Source organism: Macrobrachium nipponense, chromosome 12 (assembly GCF_015104395.2).
Source record: "Macrobrachium nipponense isolate FS-2020 chromosome 12, ASM1510439v2, whole genome shotgun sequence".
Lineage (NCBI taxonomy): Eukaryota > Metazoa > Arthropoda > Malacostraca > Decapoda > Palaemonidae > Macrobrachium > Macrobrachium nipponense.
The window spans coordinates 65714579-65741959 of NC_087205.1; the positions used below are offsets into that span (position 1 = coordinate 65714579).

The 27381-nt window shown below is 41.0% G+C and overlaps 1 protein-coding gene across 1 annotated transcript in view; it reads left to right on the top strand.

The window, feature by feature from the left end:
• Positions 1-27381, top strand: part of LOC135224827 (uncharacterized) — a 362810-nt gene that overhangs the window by 319914 nt on the left and 15515 nt on the right. The window contains exons 12-14 of the mRNA XM_064264150.1: positions 8878-9032; positions 9205-9327; positions 25058-25196. Coding sequence (XP_064120220.1) covers positions 8878-9032; positions 9205-9327; positions 25058-25196 — 417 coding nt within the window. The remainder of the gene's footprint in view (positions 1-8877; positions 9033-9204; positions 9328-25057; positions 25197-27381) is intronic.

A 27381-nucleotide genomic window follows, 5' to 3' on the forward strand; every position in this document is an offset into this window, starting at 1 on the left:
AGCTAATTCTTGTTGGTAATGAAAGTAAGCTTAATTAGTCCACTATTTTATTTAAGTGACTTAACAAGTAATTACATAGCTGCAAGCTTCTTACCATGGCTTTTGCGGTGGCGCTGCCATCACTCGTTTAGGTAACAGAGACCTGCATGCTTTCTGGACTGCCAGGTACAATACAGCAGAGGTCTCCAGTTCATTTTCGGCCAGCTCCCAACTAACATCGGTGATTTTTGTGCAGACCTTTGATAATTTTTTGGAAATTTTGGTTCATGTTATTGGTGAAGTATTCAGTTTTGTGTCACTGTATTGCATTATTGTTAGCTTAGATTAACTTTTATTAAAATTTTTCTTCATTATGTCCGACTCCAGTTCTAGCATTCAGCATTGCACCAGTGGATGTTGGCTTAAGCTAGTTTAGCTTAATTGTGAGTCTCACACTAAGTGCGTGAAATGTAGGGGCCAGGAATGTATTAGAGGGCTTACGTGTTCCGAATGTCAGATAGGATGACCAGCAATGGAAAATGTTCAAGTTTCATTTTGAAAAACTTGATAGAGATAGGAAGAAGGTGGCGGCCCTTAGAGCCGAAAATAGAGCTAGTTTAGATCTGAGACTATTCTTTTTGCCTTGGGTAGCTGAGGATAGCGATATTTCTTCCCCTCCTATTCATACTGTGTCTCCCATCTAGAGCCCTCCTACTCCTTCACCAGCTTCCCATGCTGCTAAGTTCGACACCATTGCCAATTTGAATAAAAGTTTGATTTTTTAGTTAACACTGTGATGAAGTTTTGTTTTTCTTTTAAACCTTTTGTGGAGAAAACTTTAAATGTTATTATAAGTGCAGTTCAAAGTAACGGTGTTGTGCATGTTGAGGAGGTGACTGTCCATCCCACTACTCCTCCTTGTCCCACTCCCCCTCACTGGGGAGAAGACATACCTGTCTAGCCTGTTGAGTGTTCTCAGGCTGAGACAGAGTGCCACTGGGAAGGCATCTCTTTTAGTACTCCTTTATCAACAGAATCAGATGATTCATATCCTGAAAGGAGGTGCCAATTGTGCCATTCTTCTACCTCTCGACCTCTGAAGAGGCATTTGACTGTTCCTGACAGCTCTCCTCCACCTGTCAGGAGGTATGTATAAGGACTCCTAGGCGCGTGGACCTTCCCCGTAAGCAGTCTCTTGCTGCCGAGCACCTGTCTCCCTCTAGGTGCTTGGCACTAGCTGCGGCGTCACACCCTCTCATGCCAGTGCGCTCGGTACCTCCTATGGCTTGCTCATCTCCACTGTCGCCTTATCCCTTCATGAGTTCCGATATGTTGTCATCTAGAGGACCTTATGGGTTTCCTTATGAAGAAATGTTCAATCTCCAGGAGTGGGATCCCTCATTGTCCCCTATTTCTTTGGATGAGGAAGAACTGGACCATGACAACACTCCTTCTTAGGTTCTTCTTGGCAAATTTCACAGACTTCTTTGAGCCAGCTCCTCCGAGTCCACCCCCTTCTACTTTCCTGATGAGGAAGTGACCCAAGACCCCTGTTTTCCCCAAGTTAATCCTCTGCTCTTCCTCGAAGAGATCCCTGTGGAAGGGAGGAGTGGTTGGCTGCCAAGAGGGATCAAGGCAAAGCGACATTTGCTTTCCTTCCTTCCAAGTTGCTGAAGAAGAGGTATCATTTTTATGCCACCGGGGAGACTCATTCCTTGGGAGTTTCTGCCTCCTCCCAAGTGGACTAATCCAGCTGGGTCAATGCCACTAGTTGTGCTGCCTCCTCCTAAGCTAAAATTAAGTTTTCCTTGCTGGAACTTGATTATCTTGTGAGGAATATCTTCAAGCTGTTTGAAATCTAAAGTTTCCTGGTTTTGGACAGTAGGAGCTTTAGCCATGAAGATAGAAGACTGCCCAGTCCTTGCAAAAGACTTCTCTTCCAACTGGTTAGGCATACTTTCTTGTGCAGACAAGGCAGTCAGAGATGCTTTTGCAACCAAAGGAGTGACCACCACTCAGAAGTTCATTCTTTTGTTTTCTCCCCTCAACAAGGTGCATCTTTAACCACGAAGTGTTCCAAGGCAACTCCAACTGTAACTTCCAAGACTTTTCTCTTCAGCAGCTCTTTCAATGGGGGAATATATGGACCTCAGTCTAGACCTCACTCCAATCTTCGACCCTCTGCAAAGTCAATAAGAAATTGTCCGGCAAGACTCCCTTTAGCAAGTGAGATTTCAGTTCTTCGTGCTCTACTTGGTTCCAGGCTGCAAATCTTTTGGGAGGAATGGAGCCGCAGGTGGCGCAGAACCTTGGACAATCAAAGTTCTATGAAACTTCAACATTCCTTTCAAGGGAAGACCTTTATCCAAGTCACGCTCACCTAGACGGCTTACTCGGCAGGGTCCGAGAGGTTGTTGGCCTTTGCTCAAGAGGTTTAATCCTTTCTTCGGAAAGGGGTGATGGATTAGGTGGTGGACAAATCCTCGGACGACTTTTGCAACAGGCTGTTTATAGCTCCCGAGTCATCGGGGGTGATTGATGCCCATTCTGGACGTCTGCCTGAATTTGTTCGTTGTCAAGACCAAGTTGCAGATGGAGATGAATTGATGTCATGTCCTCTTATCACCAGGGCAACTGGATGGTCTCCTTGGATAGGTAGGACACTTACTTCCATGTCCCAATCCATCTGGATTCCATGAAACACCTGCAATTTATTTTTTGGGCCAAAATTTTACAGTTTCAACTTGTCAACAGCCCCACAGGTCTTTACTTGCATCCTAGCACCTCTCAGGAAATGACTTCATCTGCTCGATATTCTCGGGGATAGGTAACTACACACACACACACACACACACCACAAATAGCTAAAATCTGCAGATACTTAAAACACCTCTAAAAATGCTTAGAACTGGCTATTTTGTTGGTAAAAATAAAAAATCCCCATATCTGAGGTTTTTAACAGTTTTATCACAAAAAGTACATTAGTCATGAAAATTATATGAAAATACAGTAATTTGTGACTATTTCTCAGTGAAAAATAATGCGAATAGGTGAAGAATAATGGTATATACGGTCCATAGAAAAATCTGTGTACAGGCGGCCCTCGGTTAGCGGCAGGGGCTCCGTTCCTGGCCGCTGACGCTAAGTGGTTTTCGACGCTAAGCGATTTTAAAGCCTACGGCCACCGCACACCTTCTTTCGAAACTCTAGACCAGTCAAAGGTGCCGTAATGCCACAATGGCGCAATAAGTAAAATTATATTTATGCAGTATAGTACTATAGAATTTACTGTACAGTACATTATAGCATTGTAAATACTGTAAAGTGAAAAAAGCCTAGCTTTAATCCTTTGGGTGTCTAGAGTATGTAAAGATATAATAATAAAGTTTATACAGTGTACAGGTAACTGTAGTGTTTCAAGTTACAATCATTAGTCTTACGAAAGTCTGATTTTATGAGAGATCAAATTACAATGGCCTAACTTTGTCCATCTTCTAGTTACATAAGTTCAATAACAGCAAAAGAGAATGATGAAAATAAAACCAACGTTATACTCGTTGCCTGAACGTGTACAGCCATGAACAACCGAACGAGAAACACTTTTTTTTTTTTTTTTTTTTTTTTTTTTTTTTTTTTTTCCCCCCCCCTAAGTACAGCCGAACTGGATAACATCCGTTTGGCTTGTATTTCAATCATCGTACTACAGTACACTTACCGTAGTTGTTATAAATGGCGTTATGTATAGAATAGAACTGAGATAACTTTATTCGCCATAGATCAAAGATCAATCGGGAAATATACTATTGTTAAATTTAAACCTAGTTATAACTCAAGCTGAGAAAACTGTTCAAGCTGCTAATGACTATTATCGTACATCGGCAACAAGGATAAAACTGCAGTAAACGTATGCCATCAAACACAACAGTAGATGAAATTGGGATATCATTTTAATCAAAACTACTGTGCTTGAAAGAACACATTTTACTGTTGGTTTTACGCCGATATTAGATAAATAGTGTAAAGTTCGTATTACGATGATATTTGCGAACGGAATCACATAATTTTTTACGCAATAAACATGCTGCCAACGTAATCTGTTAACGAAAAAAAAAAAATTAGTTCACATTCACAACGAGACATACATATTCAATAAATATTTCCACCTAAAAACACGTATAAGGAAAAATAACCTTGTCTCATATAAGTCAAGTATCTAGATATTCGTTTATGCTAACTAGAAGCAAGAGAATTCGCTCAGAATTGCGTTATGGTGAAACAAACTCAGTCTCGTATTCATCAGCTGATTTCAAACCACAACATTGGCCGCTCTGCGTGGAATACTGGTTTAAATTTGCCGTAGTATTTTATAATACAATAATATGAGAATACATACAATATTCTTGGATACAGTGGAATAATGTATAACTTTTTAAAGGTTTATGGAAAAGATGCATAATTAATAAAATAACACCATGCATTTTTCGGAACTGTGGCGGACAGAACAAACATGAAAAAACATCCCCTTAGAACGTTAAGCGTAGTTATGTACAAAAATGAAAATACCTTTACGTAATATATTTTCATACATATTTTAAACATAAAAGCATGAACATTTAAAAAATCGACACCGATCGCTAAATTTGCACTCTTTTTAACTTATATTTTCGGAAGAGCGGCAGACGGCAGCATACAAGAATGAACATGAAAAAACATCGTAGTCAATAACTTGAAGGGCAGTTTCAGAAGCGGCCTTTTTATCATATTTCTGCACAGAATTAAAAAATACCCTATTCGTAATACATTTTCATACGCATTTTAAACATTAAAGCATAAACATTTATAAAATCGACACGTCGATCGCTAATTTGCACTTTTTTAAAATTATATTTTCAGAAGAGCGGCGGCGGCTCACAAGAAAGAACATGAAAAAACATCGTATTTGATAACATGAAGGGCAGTTTCAAAAGCTGCCTTTGTATCATATTTCTGTGCAGAAATAAAAAAATTCCTTTTACGTAATACATTTTCATACACATTTTAAACTAAAGCATGGAACATTTATAAATCGACACATCCATAGCTAAATTTGCACTTATGTAACTCGATATAGAACAGCGTCAGAGGCATATATTTTACCCTAATACTTAGGTAATAACTCTCCATAAAATTTGTTAATATAATTTGCATAACCTTTATGGTCTGAATGGCATTTCTACAAATGTATGAACTCGTTAGACAACGGCGCTAGCGGCGCCATTAACTGAAAATTGTGCCGTAAAAATACCTTGAAAATGCCTTATTTTTTTAATGAATATTTTTGACGACAGCCGTAAAACCAATTCGCCGTTGAGGGATTGCGCCATTAACCTCGGGCCGCCTGTATAGGCGAGTCTGTGAATAGTGGGGGTCAACTGTACCCCTCTACCTGGATGACTTGCTGCTCCACTCCTCATCAGAGAACCAGTGCGCAGAGGACTTTATAAGGACCCTTTGCCTAACACATGAGTTAGGCATTCTGATCAACTATGAGGAATCTCAAATGACTTCAACTCAGAGAATTCGCTATTTAGGAGTGACTCAGAACTCTAGCTTTTAGGACTTTTCTCTCCCCCAAAAGGGTCAAGTCTTGTCTCCTAACTGTTCGAGAATTCCTTGCCCAATAGTTCTGCTCAGTGGTTCAATGGATGAGCCTTCTGGGCACCCTGGCCTCAGTGGAGCAGTTTGTGAAGTTTGGCAGGCTTCACATGAGGCCCCTTCAATTCTTCCTGAAAGCAAACTGGTACAGAAAGACTCAGCCAGACTGTTGTCTTTCCAATTACGTCAGAGATCAAGGAGGACCTTCGATGGTGTTTGTCAAGAGAAAGGCTTCAGTAAGTATGCTCTCTTCACCCCTTGCACTCCAGCGTAGAGTTGTGTTGACGCCTCAGACGTAGCTGGGGAGTTCTGTTACGGAGTTGGAGAGTCTCAGGGACGTGGACAGAGGATGAGAAGTCCCTCACATAAACGTAAAGGAGCTGAACATGATTCACCTGGGCCTTCAGTCCTTCTCCACCTAGTATCAGGGAAGATACTATGCAGACAACTTCAGAGCTTTGTCCCATGTCCACAAGCAAGGGGCCACTCATTCCTTCTCTCTCTCTAAGACAGCGAAGGATCTTCTCCTTTGGGTGGAACAGAATCAAGTTGTTATCATTCCCTGCTTTGTTCAGGGGAAACTGAATGTCCTGGCAAACAAGATTCTGTTGTCGTAGTGGACACTAGACTCCAAAGTATGCCTCAATCTATGGAAGCTATGGGGCAAACCTTCCATAGACCTCTTTGCAACCTCAGGAAGTCATCGTCTTCCTCTCTTTTGCTCCCCAGTCCCGGACCCTCTCGCAGGGGCTATGGATGCAATCCTGCAGGACTGGACAGGTCTGGATGTCTATGCTTTCCCTCCCTTCGGGATGATCAGGGATGAAATCAACAAAGTCTTGTCACACCAGAATGTTTCCCTGACTTCTGGCTCCATTCTGGCCAAAGAAGGAATGGGTTCCCGACCTTCTGCATCTGCTAGTGGATGTCCTGAGGCTGCTGCCACAAAACAGTTGCTGCTCAAACAGCCACATTTCCTCAATATCATCAGGGATTATCCACTCTGGGCCTAACAGGATTCAGACTGTCAGGAGCCTCGTTAAAGCAAATGGCTTTTCATGCCAAGCTGCAGAAGCTGTTGCTAGATGCAGACAATCCTCTTCAAGCAAACTCTACCAATCCAAGTGGACAGTTTTCAGAAGATTATACAAATAGAATAACATCTCTTCTTCTGAAACATATTTAAGCCAGATTGCAGATTTTTTCACTTTTCTTGAGGGCTTGCAGCCTGCTCTCTTTCTCTTGGTTTCCTTGCCAAGAATGAGGATGTTTCCTGTCCATGGCCTCGCTCATTCGTCCTTATGAATCTTATGGGCATTTTAGGGCCATAAAAAGAGAGAGTACTTCTTCTAGTGAGAGCTCTGAGATACTACCTTCATAGTCATAGGACAGAGAAGACCAGGGGACCCTCTAACAATCTCTGGTGTTCAATGAGAAATCTGTCTCGTCCACTCTCAAAGAATGCTCTCTCTTTTTTTCTTTCTTTCTTTTTTAGGAGTCTGATTAAGGAAGCCCACTCTCAGGTTAAAGAGGACAATTTTCCTCTTCTCAAAGTGAAGGATCATGAGATTTGGGTGCTTCAAGCAACCTTCTGGAGGCCCAAGTCAGTTTTTACCTTGCGTTATTTAAGGATGTCAAAACTATCCTTGAGAATTGTAGTTTTCTGGGTCCTTTATCTGTGGCTGACGTGATGTTGGGAGAGGTAACATAGGGACATCTCTGCCCCTCTATTTTTCCTTGTTTTATGGTTATCGATTTGAAAAGAAGCCTTGGGGTACACTGTACCTAGAGTACCCCCTAGTTTTTTAATGGTGGGGTGTTCGTATTTTATGTTTGGTGTAGGTGACATTGTTTTGTTTCATAATCTGGTCGTTGCCCAGAGCAAGGGCATTATTTATAATCTATGTTAGTCATGGGTGAACTTCCATGACTCCAAAGTTCCCACTGAAGTAGGGGCAACCCTTGGCCATACTTCCACACCCTCTGCAAAGAAGGTGAGCACTGACCAGAGACAGTAATCACCTGCAGCAGCAGCAGCTCTCTTACCAGTTAAGGCATAACAAGCATTGGACCAATGCTAAGAGTATTGTCTTTTCAAAGTCATTGTCTTATATAATGTTTTGGAGTAGACTGTGTCCATGATCCCACCTCCTTTCAATGTGTTAAGTATATCTTAGTTTTACCAGACCACTGAGCTAAGTAACAGCTCTCCTAGGGCTGGCCCGAAGGATTAGATATTTTTATGTGGCTAGGAACCAATTGGTTACCTAGCAATGGGACCTACAGTTTTTTGTGGGATCCGAACCATATTTTATCAAGAAATTAATTTCTATCAACAGAATAAATTCCTTTGATTCCTTGTTGGCAGAGCTGAGAATCCAACTTTGGACCGGTTCGATTCTCGACCATTCCATTGAGGAGTGAGAGATGTGTATTTCTGGTGATAGAAGTTCTCTCTCGACGTGGTTCGGAAGTCACATAAAGCCGTTGGTCCCGTTGCTGAATAACCACTGGTTTCATGCAATGTAAAAACACCATACAAACAAACAAACTTTGGACCACCAGATTGGTAGGCAAGTGCAAAAACCGCTTATCCAATGAGGAACTTGCCTTTCAATGTGGAATTATGTAATTTCTTGGTAAGTCACTTAAATAAAAATATTTTCATAATAAAATAGTTTTATTTATACTACCAAGCAATTACATAATCGGAGCCTTCCCTCCTCCCACAGATGAACAACATGGCTCAAACGAATTGGAGATCTCTGCTGTGTTATACCTCATGGTTCCAAAAGTGAGTGGGTCTCTCTCACCTACACAAGCGATGGCAGTGCTACCTCAAAAGTTTAATTTTGGTCTGCTGTGGTAGGAAGCTTTCAGCTATGTAGTTAATTGCTTGGTACGTATAAATATAACTTTATTTTATCATAAAATGTCATATTCACATTTTTTTTATTCATAGGGAATGCACAAAGGGTTTGTTCTTTAATAAGAGGTGAAAATTGGGAGACTGAGGGAAAGTAAAGAAGCTTGACAACAAGGTAGAAAGGGAGCAAATAGAATGAGTGAAAGTTGGGACAGAAAGGAATGCATGGTTGCTTTGTACTGAAAACAATCTTGAATTTCATTTATTTTACAGTGATTTCAAAGCACATGCAATTTTTAGTAGTTTTAGATATGTTAATTTTTGTGTTTGTTTTGGATAATATTGAGCATGGGTTTGGCTGCATTTCATAGCCAGTTTTTTTGTTTATACACTTGCAGCCTTCAAAGTCTAGGCGAAGCAGATCTCGTAGCCGCTCACGGGAGAGAAAAAGTCGTAGATCTCGTTCACGGTCTCGCAGCAGAAGGCGTTCAAGATCCAGAACTCGTTCAAGGAGCCGCACTCGCTCGAAAAGAGCTCATAGAACAAGGTCACGGTAGGAATTGAATATTATTACCTTTGCAAAAATTTTGGTATACAGGGAAAGATTTATTTTTCTGATTTTTAATATTTAACTAAAGCTTACTTTTAAATAGTATACCAAAAATAAGTGTATCATTATTACTCGTATTTTTTATTCTCAAAACATTTTTCCTTGATATTGTAAGGTCACATTCTCGGAGAAAGTCTCGCAGCAAATCAAGATCTCGCCGAGATCGATCCAGAGACCGTCGTAGGTCACGTTCCCATGAACGGACAAGGAGGAGGTCACGTTCATCATCTAGGTCAAAGTGAGTGATGAGCTGTGCTTTTTTAAAACAGATCATACTAGAGTATGCTGCATATCTAAAACCTCTGCAACTGTGATAGAGATTAAATTGATATATAATTTCTGTGTACTTCTTGAAAATGATTGGTTAGTGTCAGCAATTTTTTTTTAGCTGATAAGATGAATGATTGCTGGTATAGTATAATCTGTAAATAGTAGTAATACTAGATAATGGAAAGAAAATCACCCAAAGCCTGGCTAGTAACATGAAGCAATGCTATACTCTGATTTCCAAATCTCATTGCATTATAGAAGAGATACATATTAGAAGAATATTACTTGCTGAAAACATAGTAGGTTTTGGTGAGTTAGCTTACAGTATACTTGGGCTCTAAGGGCAAGAAAAGATAAACACACCACACTTTTTCTTTTAATTCACAATTATTGAAATATGGTTATACACTTCACAAACATTTACATAAATGCACTAAAACTAAATAATATACTTAACCTACAACCTTTACAGTTGCAAGTAAAACAAATAATTATACAATTTCCTCTTCCAATTAAACTTCACTCAATAGTTATTCGCTGTATCTTCCAGTTTAACATGTCAACATTACAGTAATAGTACCTCAATCTAACGTGATTTGTGTATTGTGAATTCACAATAGCGCAAACTTTTAATTAAAATCTAACTAATTATCATATGCAAGTATTTCACAGACATGCAAATGCAACATTTTTTAATCCTGGAGAAACCCTGTTAAAGTGTTTGTTTAATTTTTTTATGTAATAAGTTTTCAAGCTTTTATGTGTAAATTGAATAACTAAATAATAAAAATAATTTTTTTCCCTCTTTCTTTTACTGATGAGATGAGAGAAATTTTATGGTACATCTACTATATTTTTATTAATATTTTCAAATTATGATAATACGTAATATATTTAATTAAAAATGATGGCAGAATTCACAGAATTAATTTTATACAAAATTCTTTCAATTCACCTTATGATTTGTCTTTCTGGCATCCTGGTATTCTAAGCAGTTGTCCAATATTCATCTTACTGTAGGTCACCAACGGAATTTCAGGCTGGTGTTATCAAAGGCGACGGGGTATCAGTGACAGGCTGGGGGGTCAGCAACAGGTATTTAGGTGGGTCTTGTAGGTTGGGAACAGGCCGTAGTCGTCGGGTCAATCCAGTTTGGCCATCATCGGGATGGGGTCACTGAGTGCATTGATCTGTTTTAGATGGATTCGTGCTAATTATTGTATTCGAGTGGCTTGAGGAGTCTGGTACCTTACAATACCTGTAGCGTCACGAGTGAAGTCATCAGGGGCTGGCTTCTGATTGGCTGTCCTCTTCGTGGGCAGAGCCTCATTCTTATTGGTGATGGTGGAGGTCCCCTCGAAGGACGTGCTACTAGGTTGTCGTCAGGCGAGAGCCTGAGCTTCGATCACCCTCAGGGTTACTAGGGATGCCCTCAGGATGAGAGCTAATGCTTCTGTCATCCTCAGGATCCCTCTGGTGCAATGGTCGTTGCGGGGTGTTGTCTCCTGTGTGACGTTCAAATTGGGCTTCTCCCTCCCTATGTGCAGCGCTTCTAAGATTTGCAAACAACGTAGATCAGGTACTTGGTCGATAACCTTGAAGTTACCGATGATGTCGCAGCAGCAGATTCTTTTATCATGTGCAGTCCTCGCATGATTGAATATCATTCCTTCCTGCGTGTGACAGGAGAGCCTCTTGGAGAGGCGCATTGACGTCATCCTGATGTAAGTTCCGAGGCATCCTTGGATTGGGCATGCATATCTGTAGATGTTCGTGTTCTTCAAGAGATCCTGCGACGGTGCAGGTTTTTTTTTTTATAATAAGGCCGCATGTCTTCTTACTTTTATAGAATATGATCAAGTTGATCGATTTACTGTTGTTGGTTGGGGAAACGTGGTTCTTGATCATTTCCCAAAGGGCTCTCTCGTCTTTTTTTATATCACCGATGGAATGTTCTCTTCTAATGAAAATTAATTTTCTGTGGGGGGGGGGGGGGGGTGGGGGGGGGGGGGGGGGGGGGGGGGTTCTGGCAGGATTCCTGTTGGTACCATTTCTTCAGACCCCCAGCAGAAAATGAATTTTTTCTACAAGGAAACATTCCATCAGCGATATAAAGAAGACGAGCGAGCCCTTCAGGAAATAATCAAGAACCACGTTTCCACGACCAACAACAGCAAACAGATCAACTTTATCATATTCTATAAAAGTAAGAAGACATGCAGCCTTATAATAAAGAATAACCCCACATCATCACAGGATCCCTTGAAGAAGACGAACATTATCTGCAGATATACGTGCCCAATCCAAGGATGCCTCAGAACTTACATCGGGATGACAACAGTGTGCCTTTCTAAGATGATCTCCTGTCACACGCAGGAAGGAACAATATTCAATCATGCTAGGACTGCACATGATTAAAGAATCCGCCACTGCAACATCGTCGGTAACTTAAAGGTTATTGAACCAAGACCCAATCTACGTTGTTTGCGAATCTTAAAAGCGCTGCACATCATCGGGAGGGAGAAGCCCAATATGAATGTCACACAGGAGACCTTCCTCCTCCCCACCATCGTCAGGAGAGTAGCAGACAACACCCCACAATGACCAGAGAGAGAGAGAGAGAGGTAAAAGAAGGAAGAAACAGAAACACCAAATGTAAACCTCATGTAACATCCTAAGTCAAATTTACCTTAAATTATTATCATATTAACCCTTAAACGCCGACTGGACGTATTTTACGTCGACATTTTTTGTCTCTCGGGTGCCGACTGGACGTATTTTACGTTGACATACAAAAGTTTTTTTTAAAATTCGCGGAAAAATACTTTTAGGCCTACCAGCCGAAAACTCTTGAATCACGCGCCTTGGGGGATGCTGGGAGTTCACGGATCAAGGCGTTGTTTTGTTTACAATCGTTACGCAGGCGCGCAAGCGCGAATTTCTTTCTTGCCGCACTAAAAAGTATCTATGACACATCTCGGAAATTATTTCGTCACTTTGACATAATTTTTTTACCATTTTAAATTAGCCGTTACATGGAGTATTATATATGAAAATGTGTGCATTTTTATGTAGAACACAACAAAAAAATACTCATGATTGTAGCTTTTATCAGTTTTGAGATATTTTCATATAAATAACGATAAGTGCCACAATTTCAACCTTTGGTCAACTTTGACTCTACCGAAATGGTCGAAAAACGCAATTGTAAGCTAAAACTCTTATATTTTAGTAATATTCAATCATCTACCTTAATTTTGCAACTAATTGGAAGTCTCTAGCACAATATTTTGATTTATGGTGAATTTATGAAAAAACTTTTTCCTTACGTCCGCGCGGTAACTCTTCCGAAAAAAATCATACATGCGATTGTGGTAATGTTTGCACCATTTTAAATTAGCCATTACATAAAGTTTTATATATGGAAATGTGCGCAATTTCATGCACAATACAACCAAAAACAACCCATGGTTGTAGCTTTTATCAATTTTGAAATATGTTCATATAAAAAATGATAAGTGACAAATTTTCAACCTTCGGTCAACTTTGACTCTACTGAAATGGTCGAAAAACGCAATTGTAAGCTAAAACGCTTATATTCTAGTAATATTCAAGCATTTACCTAAAAAATGATAAGTGACAAATTTTCAACCTTCGGTCAACTTTGACTCTACTGAAATGGTCGAAAAACGCAATTGTAAGCTAAAACGCTTATATTCTAGTAATATTCAAGCATTTACCTAAAAAATGATAAGTGACAAATTTTCAACCTTCGGTCAACTTTGACTCTACTGAAATGGTCGAAAAACGCAATTGTAAGCTAAAACGCTTATATTCTAGTAATATTCAAGCATTTACCTTCATTTTGCAACAAATTGGAAGTCTCTAGCACAATATTTTGATTTATGGTGAATTTATGAAAAAAATTACATTTTCTTTACGTCCGCACGGTAACTTCCGAAAAAATCCTACGTGCGATTGTGGTAATGTTTGCACCATTTTAAATTAGCCGTTACATAAAGTTTTATATATGAAAATGTGCGCAATTCCATTTAGAATACAACATTAAATAATTGAAGGTTGTAGCTTTTCTCATTTTCAAAATATTTGCATATAAATCACGATAAATAGAAAAAAAACCACGTTCGGTCAACTTTGACTCTACCGAAATGGTAGAAAAACGCAATTGTAAGCTAAAACTCTTACAGTCTAGTAATATTCAGTCATTTATCTTCATCTTGAAACAAATTCGAAGTCTCTAGCACAATATTTAAATTTATGGTGAATTAAAAAAAAAAAAACAACTTCCCTCCTCACGCGGATTCTCCGCCACAAATCTCCGAAATGTGTACGTCCCATTCTCGGAATATTTGCTCCGTTTCATATTAGGCATTTCATAGTATTTTATATATGAAAATGTGCGCAATTTCATGTAGAATAAAACAAAAAATATTTGAAAGTTGTAGCTTTTCTTATTTCCAAAATAATTGCATATAAAAAAATATATATAAAAAATTCAACATTTGGTCAACTTTAACTCGTCAGATATGGTCGAAAACTGCATTTTTAAGCTAATATTCTTATAGTATAGTAATATTCAATCATTTATCTTCATTTTGAAAGAAATTGGAAGTCTCTAGGACAATATTTAGATTTATGGTGAATTTTTGAAAAAAATATTTGTTTATGTCCGCTCGTTACGAATTCATGCATTATTTTGTGATAATATTTTCTCTGTGTTACTTTTATCGTTTTACAATGTGTTATATACCAAAATGATCGCAATTTAGTGTACATTACAACAAAAAAAAAGTAACTTGTTACCTTTAACCGTTTTGCGCACAGCGCGATTTGAATACAACTATATATGAAATTTCGTTTTGGCGCTATCATATATCGCATTATTTATATATGATAATGATAATTTTTTTTCATTTCTAATGGTTGCATACTAAACTTGAGGCAATGACAAAAAAAGGAGCCAAAAATGAACTCTTAATCTTCAAAACTAAGCGCGCTGTGATTTTTTGAAAAAAATATTTTTTCCGCTTCCGCGCTCACTCTGAAACACCTCCGTCACACGGGAGACATTTTTTTTTTACCGCTTCGGCGTTTAAGGGTTAATGTACTAATCTTAGAGACTGTTTCAATATAATTTCAAAGTAATCCTAAACATTAGTAAAGGTATATACATACACATATACACACTTCTAACACTTGCAGCCAAGAGAGAGAGAGAGAGTTGTCCTTACAATATTTAAAAGAGTGAAATGGAAAGATTATTGTATTTAAAATACTCGCATATGAATTTTGTAATTACATTTATAGTATCATTATTATTATACATATAGTATTATTATTGAAAAATATTAATAATAAACTTATTACATACATGTACCATAAAAAGGATCTGCTCAGTAAGAGAGAGAGAGAGAGAGAGAGAGAGCACATACAAACCATTAAATTTGTTGACCATTGTATGGCACTGTTACTTGACATGTTTGACAGCTTCCCAGCTCCGAGCGTCACTGGAGTTACGAGAAGGTGGGGAAATTGATATAGGAAAAGACAAAGGGAAGAATTTTCATTTGAAATTAGTTGTTGTTATTATTATTATTATTATTATTTGAAAATAATAAAACACATGCATCTACCATAAAAATTCTCTTATCACAGTAAGAGAGAGAAGTTATCCTTACATAAGTGAAATGGAAAGGTCATTTCTGGGTTCGACCTGTGTCGGCCGGTGAAATGTCCCTGTAGCACACATTTCTAGGTATAAATAGATGCTAAATATACCAGAGAAAAAGCTAAATGGAATGCTGAAGTTACTACCTTCAGCTCGCTCACCCATAGGGTGTCGGTATAAACACAAGTGCGAGTGGAAGCCACTACCACAGGTTTCCTGCCAATTAGAAGACTCCTCTCAAAACCCTTCTCTAGTTAGGTGCCGTTACAATGACTACTATTCGTCTACCTTCCGCTCGCTACTACTACAACTCCCGCCCGAATTCTTCATTCCTGTATTAGCACGCTACAGTGTCCGCACATGTTTTTCTTGCTGCCTTCTTCGAGTGTTTTTGGCAAAGCATGTCTGCCCCAGAGCCCCAAGCTTCTTCATCTAAGTTGAGTATTCCATTTTTCGTTTTTGTATCTCGTGAGGGCACGATCCATCCCCTTTTTAGCCCTTATTTGGCCCCTTGGTTCTCGCGAACCGGGGTGACGCTCCTTTTATATCTACCATCTTGGGTGCATCATTCGCGGCGTGCGTTTTTTCCCATTGTTATATTATGATGAGTTTTACCTCACCGTTTGCATTTCACTGTTTAGACTACTGTTTTCGTATACCCCATTATTATTCTAGCTCCTGTCGTTTTCTGGAGCATTGGTTTTACAAATTTTATCCTTACGTCGTTGGGCCTAACTCGCTCCTGACGTATTCTGAAGTCTCTTCTTTTATGTTTCTCTCCACTTCATGACGTCCTTTGGAGGCCATGCTAGCCTACCTGACCGGATCTGTACCAATCTCGGAGGGTTAGGCTGGGTTCTTGCTGGGTGCGTCCACCCTTTCCTCCTTTTGCAGTTCTTCCTTTTCTCCTTTCGCAGTTCTTCCAGTAATTCCTCATCATTTATTTTATGTTTGTCTTGTTGTGTGTAGCCTGGGCCTTTGCCCCCTTTAGGGTGTCAGTTGGCCTACCGTCTTCTGCTCCCTTTAGTGGTAGGCTAGTTACAGCTCCCGAGAGGTGGTGGGTCACTGATCGGATGCTGTGGCCAGGCGATCACAACTCGTCCACTCTCCTCCAGACACTCCCCCCTCCCCCGGTCTCGTTCCGGCGCTGCCTAGCTAGCTCGCTGTTCAAGTAATCCTACCGGTGAACAACTGCTAGAGCTTATAGCTTATCCAGGGGGATTAGTCGGAAGAGATTGGTTGATTAGTAATTTGTGTAATCTCTTTAGTAGGTCTCCGGGCCTGTAGGTTCTCTGGCCAGGTGGGGTCTACCATCACACCAGCCAGCAGGCTATACGCCAGATTGTACATACCACTGCTCCACCACTCAGTTGTCTATTCTCCCTTGTTGTCTCTGCCTCCCCACTCATGTGGGGGCGGAACTGGTCTTAGAGCTGTGTTTCTAATTACCTTAGAATTGCTTCTCTTCCCCGATGCGATCAGACTCAGGCCTAGGTTTTACCTATTTTCCCTGTTCTGCTCGTATCAGCCCGTCTCCGCCGGCCTTTACTGTTATGATAACAGGATTATGGATTCCGGAGTAGATGAAGCCTTTAAGAGATTATGTTAGAACATGTTTTATTTAGCCTCTGTAGGTATGTCTCCAGATCCGTATTTGTTCCGACTTAGTGTGGTCTACCATCACACACACCAGAAAGTATATACCGGAGTTTATTGTACCATTGTTTCTGTCGCTCAGTTTTCCGTCTTCTTTGCTATCGCTGCTCCCCATTTCGGTGGGGACGGAACGGGGCTCAGATAATGCGCCTACATTTGGTTACGTTGCATTACTCTCCTGCGATGCAATCAGACTCAGGCTTAGGTTTTACCTTATTCCCCTGTTCTGCCCTCTCCGCTTGTTATAGCTTTACCGATCCCGAGGACGGATTCCAGAGCAGGCGAAGACATCCAGTGCTTTATTGATAACGAGTAAGTTGAAATTTATACCCGATATTGCCTTTGACGGATTAAATATCTAGTTGAAGTGCACTCATCCCGCCGAAATTAACTCCGGCAGCTTTATCTGATGATACTCATTTGACTTTTCAACTTACAGATGGTCCATTGCCAGGTGACGGGTTGTCCGGCCGTACTGTATAGGCCGTACGGGCATGAGGTCTGCCGATCTCATGCCAACTGCGCCATCCTGGCGGAAGGAAGTATGGTCTGGCACCCGGAGGCCTTTACAGTATGCTATGACTTAGTGAGGATCGTGACAGACGAGTCGGTAAGTAACATTCTCGCCTCGTTGTTTCTGTGAAATTTCTACTACACTTTGGCTTTGGTGAAATTTCCTTGACACGGGGGATCCTAATTTGGTTATGTTTACAGGTTAGTTTGGCGCTCAAGACTTCATCGATGGGGTCCCTTAAGGCCTGGGTGGGAGGCTTTGGGAGAGACGTGAAATCTGGCCAACCTTGCGTGCTGTCTGGCCAACCTTGCGTGCTGTACCCGCGCCAGTGGCGGCTCCCATTATTGAGGGCATCCGTGCCCCAGAGGACCAAGAGGGCTTGTGTGACATTGTCACTGAAGAAGTCGTGGCCATCAGTCTTCACTGAGAACCTATGGCCACGGAGGAACAGGAGGTAGGTAGGGAGGTAAGTGAGGCAGGTAGTCTCCCTTTTAGTCCCACTCCTCCTTCTCCCCCTTCCTTCCAGGGCTTCCCTACGAAGTCCGCCCCCACTTGGGGTAGATCGGCCTCGGTAATCCCCAAGGTCAAGGCCTGGAAGACGAGATCCCTGCCGAAGGTAACTAAACCAACCAAGCCTTCTCCGGCAGGCTCTGCAAGGTCGTCATCGGCTCCCAACCCGTCGACTTCCTCTGCTAAAGCTTCTCCCCCACCCAAGGGGTCGAGAGCCAAGTCCTCCAAAGCCAGACCGGCGGAGTCTGGCTTCGACCAGGAGGCTTTCGCAAATTTTCTTATGCTGAAGATGAGCGAGGTAGTGGACTCGAGGCTTGAATCGACATCCACTCGACTCGCCTCAGGCCTAGAGACTTCGGGTCAGTCTATCATGTCTCTGACCCAGAGGTTACAGGCCCAGGAGGAATTGGTGTCCGGATTCCTCCAGTCCGGAACCACACCGCAGTCCATGACAGTACCGGACGCATCCAAGCTACCGCCATTTGAAAACGGCGACCCGTGGCGGTTGGCTCTGCACGCCCCGTTCTCAGAGGGCAAGCTTACCATTGAAGGTTGCGGAACCCGACTGGTAGAAGACTTTGAGTTCTTCCCGGCTGGCCTTCAATTTCCCTTCCCAGGCTATGCTAGACTAGCCGAAGATGCGCTAGTCAGGGTAGACAAAGTCCCGAAGGAGACTGTTATCTACCCTAGGGACCAGGCCCAGTCTGTTTGGGTCTGCGCCCTCACGGAATGGGAGTGTGTCAACACAAAGTTGACACCCCATAAAGGATGCTATACAATGTTTGTGGCCCCCAAGGAGTTCCGACTCCTTGTACATCGAAGGTTGCAGAATTGACACTGCAAGCTGCGGTGGAGGACAAACCTATGCCTCAGCTAAAAGAGACGGAGGCTACCTCCTTGCTCTTCCCTGGCGATATGGAATTTTGGACTGACGCTCCGGCAACGTTCACAGTGGGCAGACTCGATCCGAAGTGTGCCTCCACCCAATTCAGTGAACGCTTGCCCAGAATTCCGGACCCCATGGTCAAAGCGGAATTAGAAGCAAGGTGCAGGCTGAGTAGGTCGATTAACTCAGTTGCCACTGCGGAGTTGACTGCTACGACCTTTGCAGATGAGCCTCTATTTCGAATCCACACAAAGTCACTATTACAGGCCTTCCAATGAGACCTGTATGACTTTATAGTGGCTAGACGAGCCTGCAGGAAGCATGTTTTTGCGAATGCTTCCATAAGACACAAACTGAACAGGCTCATAAAGGCGTCGATCTGGGGTGCCAACCTCTTCCCTGAGGACATGGCTAACAACGTCCTCAGCGAGGCAGCTAGAACTAACCAGAACCTTCGTGCCCGTTGGGGACTTCCCTTCAAAGGGAAGTTTGAGACCTCCGGACCACAATCCAAAGGTAGGAAGAGGCCGAGGAAATAACAGCCTTTCCAGTCCTCTCAACCTCAAACATGGGTTCAAGCGGTTCCTGTCTCCCAGATCGGCAAGCCTTCGACATCCAAGGCACAGCCACAACAACAGTTTGTCCTGCTACAGAGTCAACCGACTCAACAACCTTCGAGTTCAACCACCCTAGTAACCTCCCCAGCCTTCAACGCCTCCTTTGAGTCACGAGGAGCATTTCGTGGCTACAATAAGCATGCAAGGAGTAACAGAGCCAGAGGTGCCTTCCGACAGAGAGCTGGCCCTAGAGGCAGAGGCCTCAGAGGAGGCAAAGGAAGTAAGACCTCAACCAATCAGTGAGGCTCCGCTGGTGGGCGGGAGACTGTATCTCTTTCGGGACCATTGGACCTTCAGTTCATGGGGCCACAGCATTGTATCAAAAGGTCTGGGGTGGAAATGGGAGAAAGGGCCTCCTCCACAAGTCAGTTTTCACCAGACTCCAACGACAGACCTACTAGACTATGCCAAAAATCGCCTTCAAAGAAGGCAATAAAGTCAGTCGACTGAAATTTCAAGGACGTCTGTTCAGTGTACCAAAGAAGGACTCGGACAAACGAAGAGTTATTCTGGACCTGTCCCGTCCCAACTCACACATTCAATGCGACAAGTTCCGCATGCTGACCGTCTCGCAGGTGCGGACCTTATTTCCCCATGGGGTCGTCACCACCTCTATCGATCTTACAGACACTTACTATCATGTACCGATAGCAAGAAACTTCTCTCCATACCTAGGCTTCAAACTAGGAAAACAAGCTTACTCATTCAGTCATGCCATTTGGGCTCAACATAGCGCCCAGAGTATTCACCAAGCTAGGAGAGACAGTAGTCCAAGAACTAAGAGCTCGGGGTAATGTTAGTAGCTTACCTAGACGACTGGCTCATTTGGGCAACCAACGACGAGGAGTGTCGCAAAGCAACAGCTAAGGTAATAGAATTCCTAGAATATCTGGGTTTCCACATAAACAAGGAAAAGTCCCGTCTCATTCCGGCGTCCCGCTTTCAATGGTTGGGAATGCAATGGGCCCTAACCTCACACAAACTATCTCTCCCATCAAAGAAGTGCAGAGAGATAGCGAAGGCTACGAGACAGTTCCTCAAGAACAAAAGGGCTTCTCGTCGTACCCAAGAGATAATTCTTGGTTCTCTTCAGTTTGCCTCAATAACAGACTTTCTATTGAAAGCCAGGCTGAAGGATATCAATCGAGTCTGGCGGGAAAGAGCCAACAACAAATTCAGAGACAAGATCTCTGATCCTTCCGATATTAAAGAAAAGACTCCGTCCATGGACGGAAGCCCGGAGTCTCTCCAAATCAGTGCCACTGCAATTTCCCCCGCCGTCTCTGATAGTCCACATGGACGCCTCTCTGAGCGGTTGGTGGGCTACTCCCAGTACAAGAAGGTACAAGGAACGTGGTCGAATACATTCCGCCAGTTCCATATCAACGTCCTAGAAGCAATGGCCATTTTTCTGACCTTAAAACTTCTAGCTCCAGTCAAGATCAGTCATGTAAAACTAGCCTCGGACAGCGCAGTGATAGTTCATTGCATAAATAGAGGGGGCTCCAAGTCGAGCAAAGTAAATCATGTAATGATTGCAATTTTTTCGTTAGCAATGAAAAATCATTGGCACCTGTCAGCTACTCACCTGGCAGGAGTACGAAATGTCATTGCAGACTCACTATCCAGAACAACTCCGCTGGAGTCAGAGTGGTCCTTGGACACAAAATCATTCCGTTGGATTTGCAATCAAATCCCGGGCCTTCAGGTAGACCTGTTCGCCATGGAGTCCAATCACAAACTTCCGTGTTATGTGGCTCCCAATCTGGACTTGGACCCTCTAGCTCACGCTACAGATGCGATGTCCATAGACTGGAACAATTGGCAGAAGATTTACCTATTTCCGCCAGTAAACCTCCTGATGAAAGTCCTGCACAAACTCAGATCTTTCACAGGACAGGTAGCATTGGTACTACCCAACTGGCCGAAGAGCAATTGGTATCCTCTTCTACTAGAGTTGAATCTCCGTCCCAGATGGATTCCCAATCCAGAACCAACTCAAATAGTACAAACTCGGACTGTGTCAGCTTCCTCAAGAAATCTAAATGCCCTAACTTTATGGACTTCATGAAGTTTGTGGCACAGAAGGATGTTAGTGTCGATCCACTAAACACCCTATTCATAGAATCAGATAAAAGAGAATCTTCATTCAGACAGTATGATTCAGCAGTAAAGAAATTGGCCATCTTTCTGAAAGAATCAGATGCCCAGAAGATGACTACAAATCTGGCAATTTCCTTCTTTAGAACCCTGTTTAAAAAGGGCCTAGCTGCTAGTACCATTACTATGACTAAATCTGCCTTAAAGAAGATTTTTCAGCTTGGCTTTAATATTGATTTGACAGATTCGTACTTCTCATCTATCACTCGAGCATGTGCCCGTCTGAGACCGGTGGACCGCCCCCACACAGTCTCCTGGTTTTTAAACAATGTACTCAAGTTGGCTTTAGACACTGATAAGGAATCGTGCTCATATATAACCCTTCTCAGGAAAACATTATTCTTAATGAGTATGGCTTCAGGCGCCAGAATATCTGAACTGTCGGCTCTTTCTAGAGAACCAAATCACATTGATTTCCTCCCGTCAGGTGAAGTTCTACACTCCCTAGATCGGAAATTCTTAGCAAAGAATGAAGACCCACAAAACAGGTGGGCTCCATGGAAGATTATACCTCTCACACAGGACTCATCATTGTGTCCTATTGTCACATTAAAATCTTATCTTGGCAGAACTTCTGAAAAGTCTTCAGGTCCTCTTTTTATTAGAGAAAAAGGCGGAACAATTTCCTTAAAAGGAATCAGACAACAAATTCTTTATTTTATTAAACAAGCCAATCCGGATTCAGTCCCTCACATCCATGATATCCGGGCAGTGGCTGCCTCAATTAACTATTTTCACAATATGAACTTCAAGGATCTTAAAAAATATACGGGTTGGAAATCCCCGGCAGTATTTAAACACCACTATCTAAAGAATTTAGAGGCCCTTAAATTTTCGGCAGTGGCTGTAGGGAGCATTGTCTCCCCTGATACGGCCTAGTCCTATAACTCTTTTTTTCCTATTCCTTTATTCTGCTATTAATTTTCCCTTGTTACTCACTCTTTCCTACCTGCCTCGCTCGTAATCCCTACCTGTCTCCCTTAGGTTCCGGGCTGGTTTGCTTATCAACCCACTTCCGGACATGTACATAGTTTATATTTGTTAATTTTGTATTCCTTACCTGTTGTTTTTCCCAGTATAGTATGGATTTGGTCATATTTGATCCCACTTTTTTACCATTGTAACTTGTTACTCTTACATTGGTTATTAAAACTTAATTTTAAGAGAAAATTTTATTTTTATTTTTCCTTATATATCTATTAAATTTTGTGCTTACCAAGCTTGTATGGCCAATTCTCTGATACTATTTCTCCGGCCGACACAGGTCGAACCCAGAAAAGGGATTTTGACAAAGGAAGAATCTATTTCTTGGGGAAGACCTGTGTCTTTAGCTGCCCAAGCTTGGGTGCGTAATTCAGGAATGAAGCCTTTGGGCGAGAGTTGTTGTAGTAGCGAGCGGAAGGTAGACGTATAGTAGTCATTGTAACGGCACCTACCTAGAGAAGGGTTTTGAAAGGAGTCTTCTAATTGGCAGGAAACCTGTGGTAGTGGCTTCCACTCGCCCTTGTGTTTATACCGACACCCTATGGGTGACCAAGCTGAAGGTAGTAACTTCAGCATTCCATTTAGCTTTTTCTCTGGTATATTTAGCATCTATTTATACTTAGAAATGTGTGCTACAGGGACATTTCACCGGCCGACACAGGTCTTCCCCCAGAAATAGATTTTTCCTTTATCAAAATCCCTTTTTTATCTCTTTAAAATACTACCATATACAAATTTTGTAATTACAGTTTTATTATTATTATTATTATTATTATTATTATTATTATTATTATTATTATTAACAACAGAATATATCAATAAACATTTTACATACTAGTACCATAAAAATTCTTTCATCATCTAAAGAGAGAGAGAGACAGTAGAGAGAGAGAGAGAGAGAGAGAGAGAGAGAGAGAGAGTTATCCTTAATTAAAAGAGAGAAATGGATAGATTATTGTATTTCTTTAAAATACTATCACATATGAATTTTGTAATTACAGTTATATTAATATTATCATTATTATCATTATTATTATTATTATTATTATTATTATTATTAAGTATTAAAAACAAATAGTACATGTACTATAAAAATTCTCGAGTCTCAGTAAATGAGAGCGAGAGAGATTGCATGAACACTTGGTGGCAACAACACAACAGCTCCTCCCCCTCCGTCCCATTACTTGACATATCTGACAGCTTTAGTACCTGGAGAGAGAAGACTGGGATTTCCTTCATTCTTACATAATTTTTCAAATTTATAAACTAAAATCTTACTAATTCACTTTAATATTTTCTTTATTGAATTGATATTATTACTGTATACATTAATATTAATATTTGAAAATGGTAAATCAATTATTTATCATACAAAAAAACCATACATCTCTTAGAGAGAGAGAGAGAGAGAGAGAGAGAGAGAGAGAGAATTATTAATTATTTTTATCATGTGATATCATTTAATCTTATTAATCTTACTAATACAGTATTAATCAGTATTAATATTTGAAAACTAGTAAATCATTTTTGTACCATAAAAATGCATTTAGTCGTGAAAGTAACATCAAAATACACTAATTAGTGATGATTTTGCCGGAAAATCCTGCGAATCCCCCGCAAATAATGGGTAGATATGGTTCAGAGAGAAATCCGCAAATCAGTGAGTCTGCGAATACGGGGATTCACTGTATTTGCTTTCATAACTTTAATTTTTCGTAAGCTGGGACTTTCGTACGTCGAAGTAACACTGTATTGTTCATTTTCAAACTTTAACAAAACATATTAGCCAAGGGTATTGTTCATTTTCAAACTTAAAAAAAATGATTGCCAAGATAGTGCCAAACCTTTAAAAAAAATTATCGCCAAGTTAGTGCCAAACCTTGACAAAGCAGAGTTATTCAACTCTTGCATGATAATCCAGTAAGAGCTCACCCAGGTTGAAATAAAGCAGACAGATTAGGGACATTTTCACTGTAAGGGCTACAGAAGGGAGGAGTAAATAAGGAGGTACATTTGGGAAAATAGCCTATCCCACAGATTCCATTTAAGAGAATAGCAAATTTCATCACCACTTTACACACCACAGGTAGGGGAAATAAAAATATAATGTGTAGTATTTATTGGTGCACATACCAGATGTACCAAGTTGGTACCATTAGCTGGTAAGTACACTAGAAACTGTGCTGTAGCTCTCTTTGATCTTTGACAAGGTATTCTTCCATTATTCTGCTCTGATAATATCCGGTGATGGGTTAGAATTCAGTAATGCTATGATTCCAGAAATTTGCAATATATTCAAGGTAGAGAAGGTAAATATACAACCCTTATCATCCTCCAAGTAATGGGCTGGTAAAAGGAATAACAGAAAGGTATTAGACTCTGATCTTATTGGTTCAGTATACTATGTAAAGCCATGAATCTGTATGGTGAGGAATTGTGAAGCATACTATTATGCTGAGGCTTGTCATTGAATTTTTTATTGTGAATTTATTAGTTATGACTATTATTGTAGGAAACTGAATTTTGCTGTAAAAAACAACTATTTTCATAATGGTAATATGATGGAATCTTTAATGAATGGGGTGATGTTGAAATATTTTTAGGTAACATTGTCATGTTCAGCATCTTTTGGTAAGGATTTGCTTAGTTTTATTAGCGCTTACATATTTCTATATATTCCAGGAAAGATTCACGACGTGACCGAAGCCGAAGTCGAGATCGTAAGGAAAAAGATAGAGATAAAGAAAGGCAGAAGGAAAAAGATAGGAAAGACAAAAAGAAAGATAAAAGGGAAAAAGATGAAAAAAAGAAAGAGTCAAAGGTATTTTGTATAAATATTTTTGTATTTTTGCATTTTTAGTTTAAGGGCTGCACTGACTGTAAGTTTCATTATAATATGAATTAAGCCTGAGCATGTGGTAGAAGGGATTCCTTCAAATACTCATTCTTTTTTATCGAACCATTGTTTGATTTATTTTAATACAGAAAACATTTTTGGTTTTTCCCTAAGACAGTTGTAAAAGTTTGCTAATTTTACAAAGTTAAGTGTTCTTTCTAATTTTTTTTTATATTTTGTCCAATGTGAATTACAACTCAGGCAATATCATAACAGATAAGAACTAAAGCCAGGAACAAATTCTGAGTATGCTTATTGTAAAAAATTTACAACGCATCCTTGGATGGGAAGTTGTGATGACAACATTCCCCTTTACCACCTCAAGCAAGACTGAATGTCTCTCAGATCACTCTTGACTCTTATACAGCGATCTGAAGAGTTGCCAATAGAAGTATGGTGCCAAATCTTGAACATATGTGTATGTTACCCATCCACAGGGGGTTAAATAAATAGAAACATTTGATAGACAGACTTGGTCATATTTTAGGTTCTCAGTTTATTGTATGCTTAGAGCTTTCTTGTAAATAACAGTTACAAAAAATACAGTGGTACCTCATTGCTTGAATATATTTCATTCCAGAAGGCTTTCGAGTGTAGACTGAAGTACTGAACAAATGTTTTCCTTGAGGAGTGATAGAAAGTTTAACTTGTTCATATACAGAACAAACCATCTGGTCATAATAATAGGATGATTATGAGCAAACCTTCAGTCTTAACAAGAGGATAATCTTCTTGCGCCAGCTTGAAATTGGTTAAAAACAATCAGAGATTGTAAAGCATGGAATCTGTGGCATCTGGCAACTCATCCATGTACAAAGTGGAAGCTGGTCATTGACCAGGCATAGAATCTCATAACGTGTCTGTCTTTCTTTGACTGCCTTGGAGAGTAATCACTTGTGCTCTCCTTCCAAGCCGGTTGCTTTGTTTGCCCATGATTTCCTTGTTTCAGTGTGTTTGTGTGTGTGCCTTGTTTGATTATCATGAAGTCTCCAATTCTTGTAGGCCTCGTCAATGCATGTGCCCGGCATTCAGGGATTTCCGTGCTCCAGGTTTTTGACTGCTACCATTACAGACACCCATACTACGTACCAGTCCAATTTTTTTACCATTACTGATCCTTGCCCAGAATGTCATTCCTGGCCTGTGTCGCAGTGGAAGCGTTCTAGTTCTACAAGAAGAGGGAGCATCATAGAGTATCTGCTTGTCGTTCCTAGGAGGGTTTTTTTGCCTCCTCATTTGGACGGTTCAGCATGCCCTTCTTCCAGAAGTATTCTCTCTGCATTGTTTGTACAGCTGTCTCCTTCCTTTTCTTCCATTGATTTGTCGTTGGAAGTATTGGGAGTTGCACAGGATGAGATTATGTTTAATGTAGCCACCTATCCCATGGGATATAATGTCCTTCCCGAGAAGGAGGAGGCTATGCATTCTGCTTCCTTTACTTCAGATTCTGAATCAAACAAGATGGCAGACTTCGTATCATGAATCAAACAAGATGGCAGACTTCATATCATGAATCAAACAAGATGGCAGACTTCATATCATGAATCAAACAAGATGGCAGACTTCATATCATGAATCAAACAAGATGGTAGCTGTTTGGGCATCTCTAGGCCTGTGGAGTGCCCCCCACATTGGATGGCCTACTCTAACATTTCTTGGCTGCTCCTCACCCCCCTCCAGCCCCTTCGACAGTCCCTCCCACCTCCAGGCCTACACTACTTTGGCTCTCGTGTGCTGCCTCTAAGCACGACGAATTGTCAATGTCAACACTTACTGGGTTGCCCCTTATCACTAAGATATCATGATGTCACGGATCACGCCTAGCATCCTCTCAGCCAATGACATCGGCTGCGGTGGCATCTCTGCCTCCTGTTGTTGTTAGGTCATCTCTATCTTCACCTATGATGTTATCACAACCTCCCGCTGAGCCATCGGAGGCGTTGTTGCAAACTATGGTCGAGAGGTTGGGCTCTTTATTTGTTCCTACACGATATAGAAACCGTCGGTCCTTTACAATGGGAATTACTTAAGGTGTACCCTGGACACAGCAGCTGAATTCTTAACAATGTGGTTCAGTAGTTAACTACCGGTCCGGTCATTGGTAGTATCT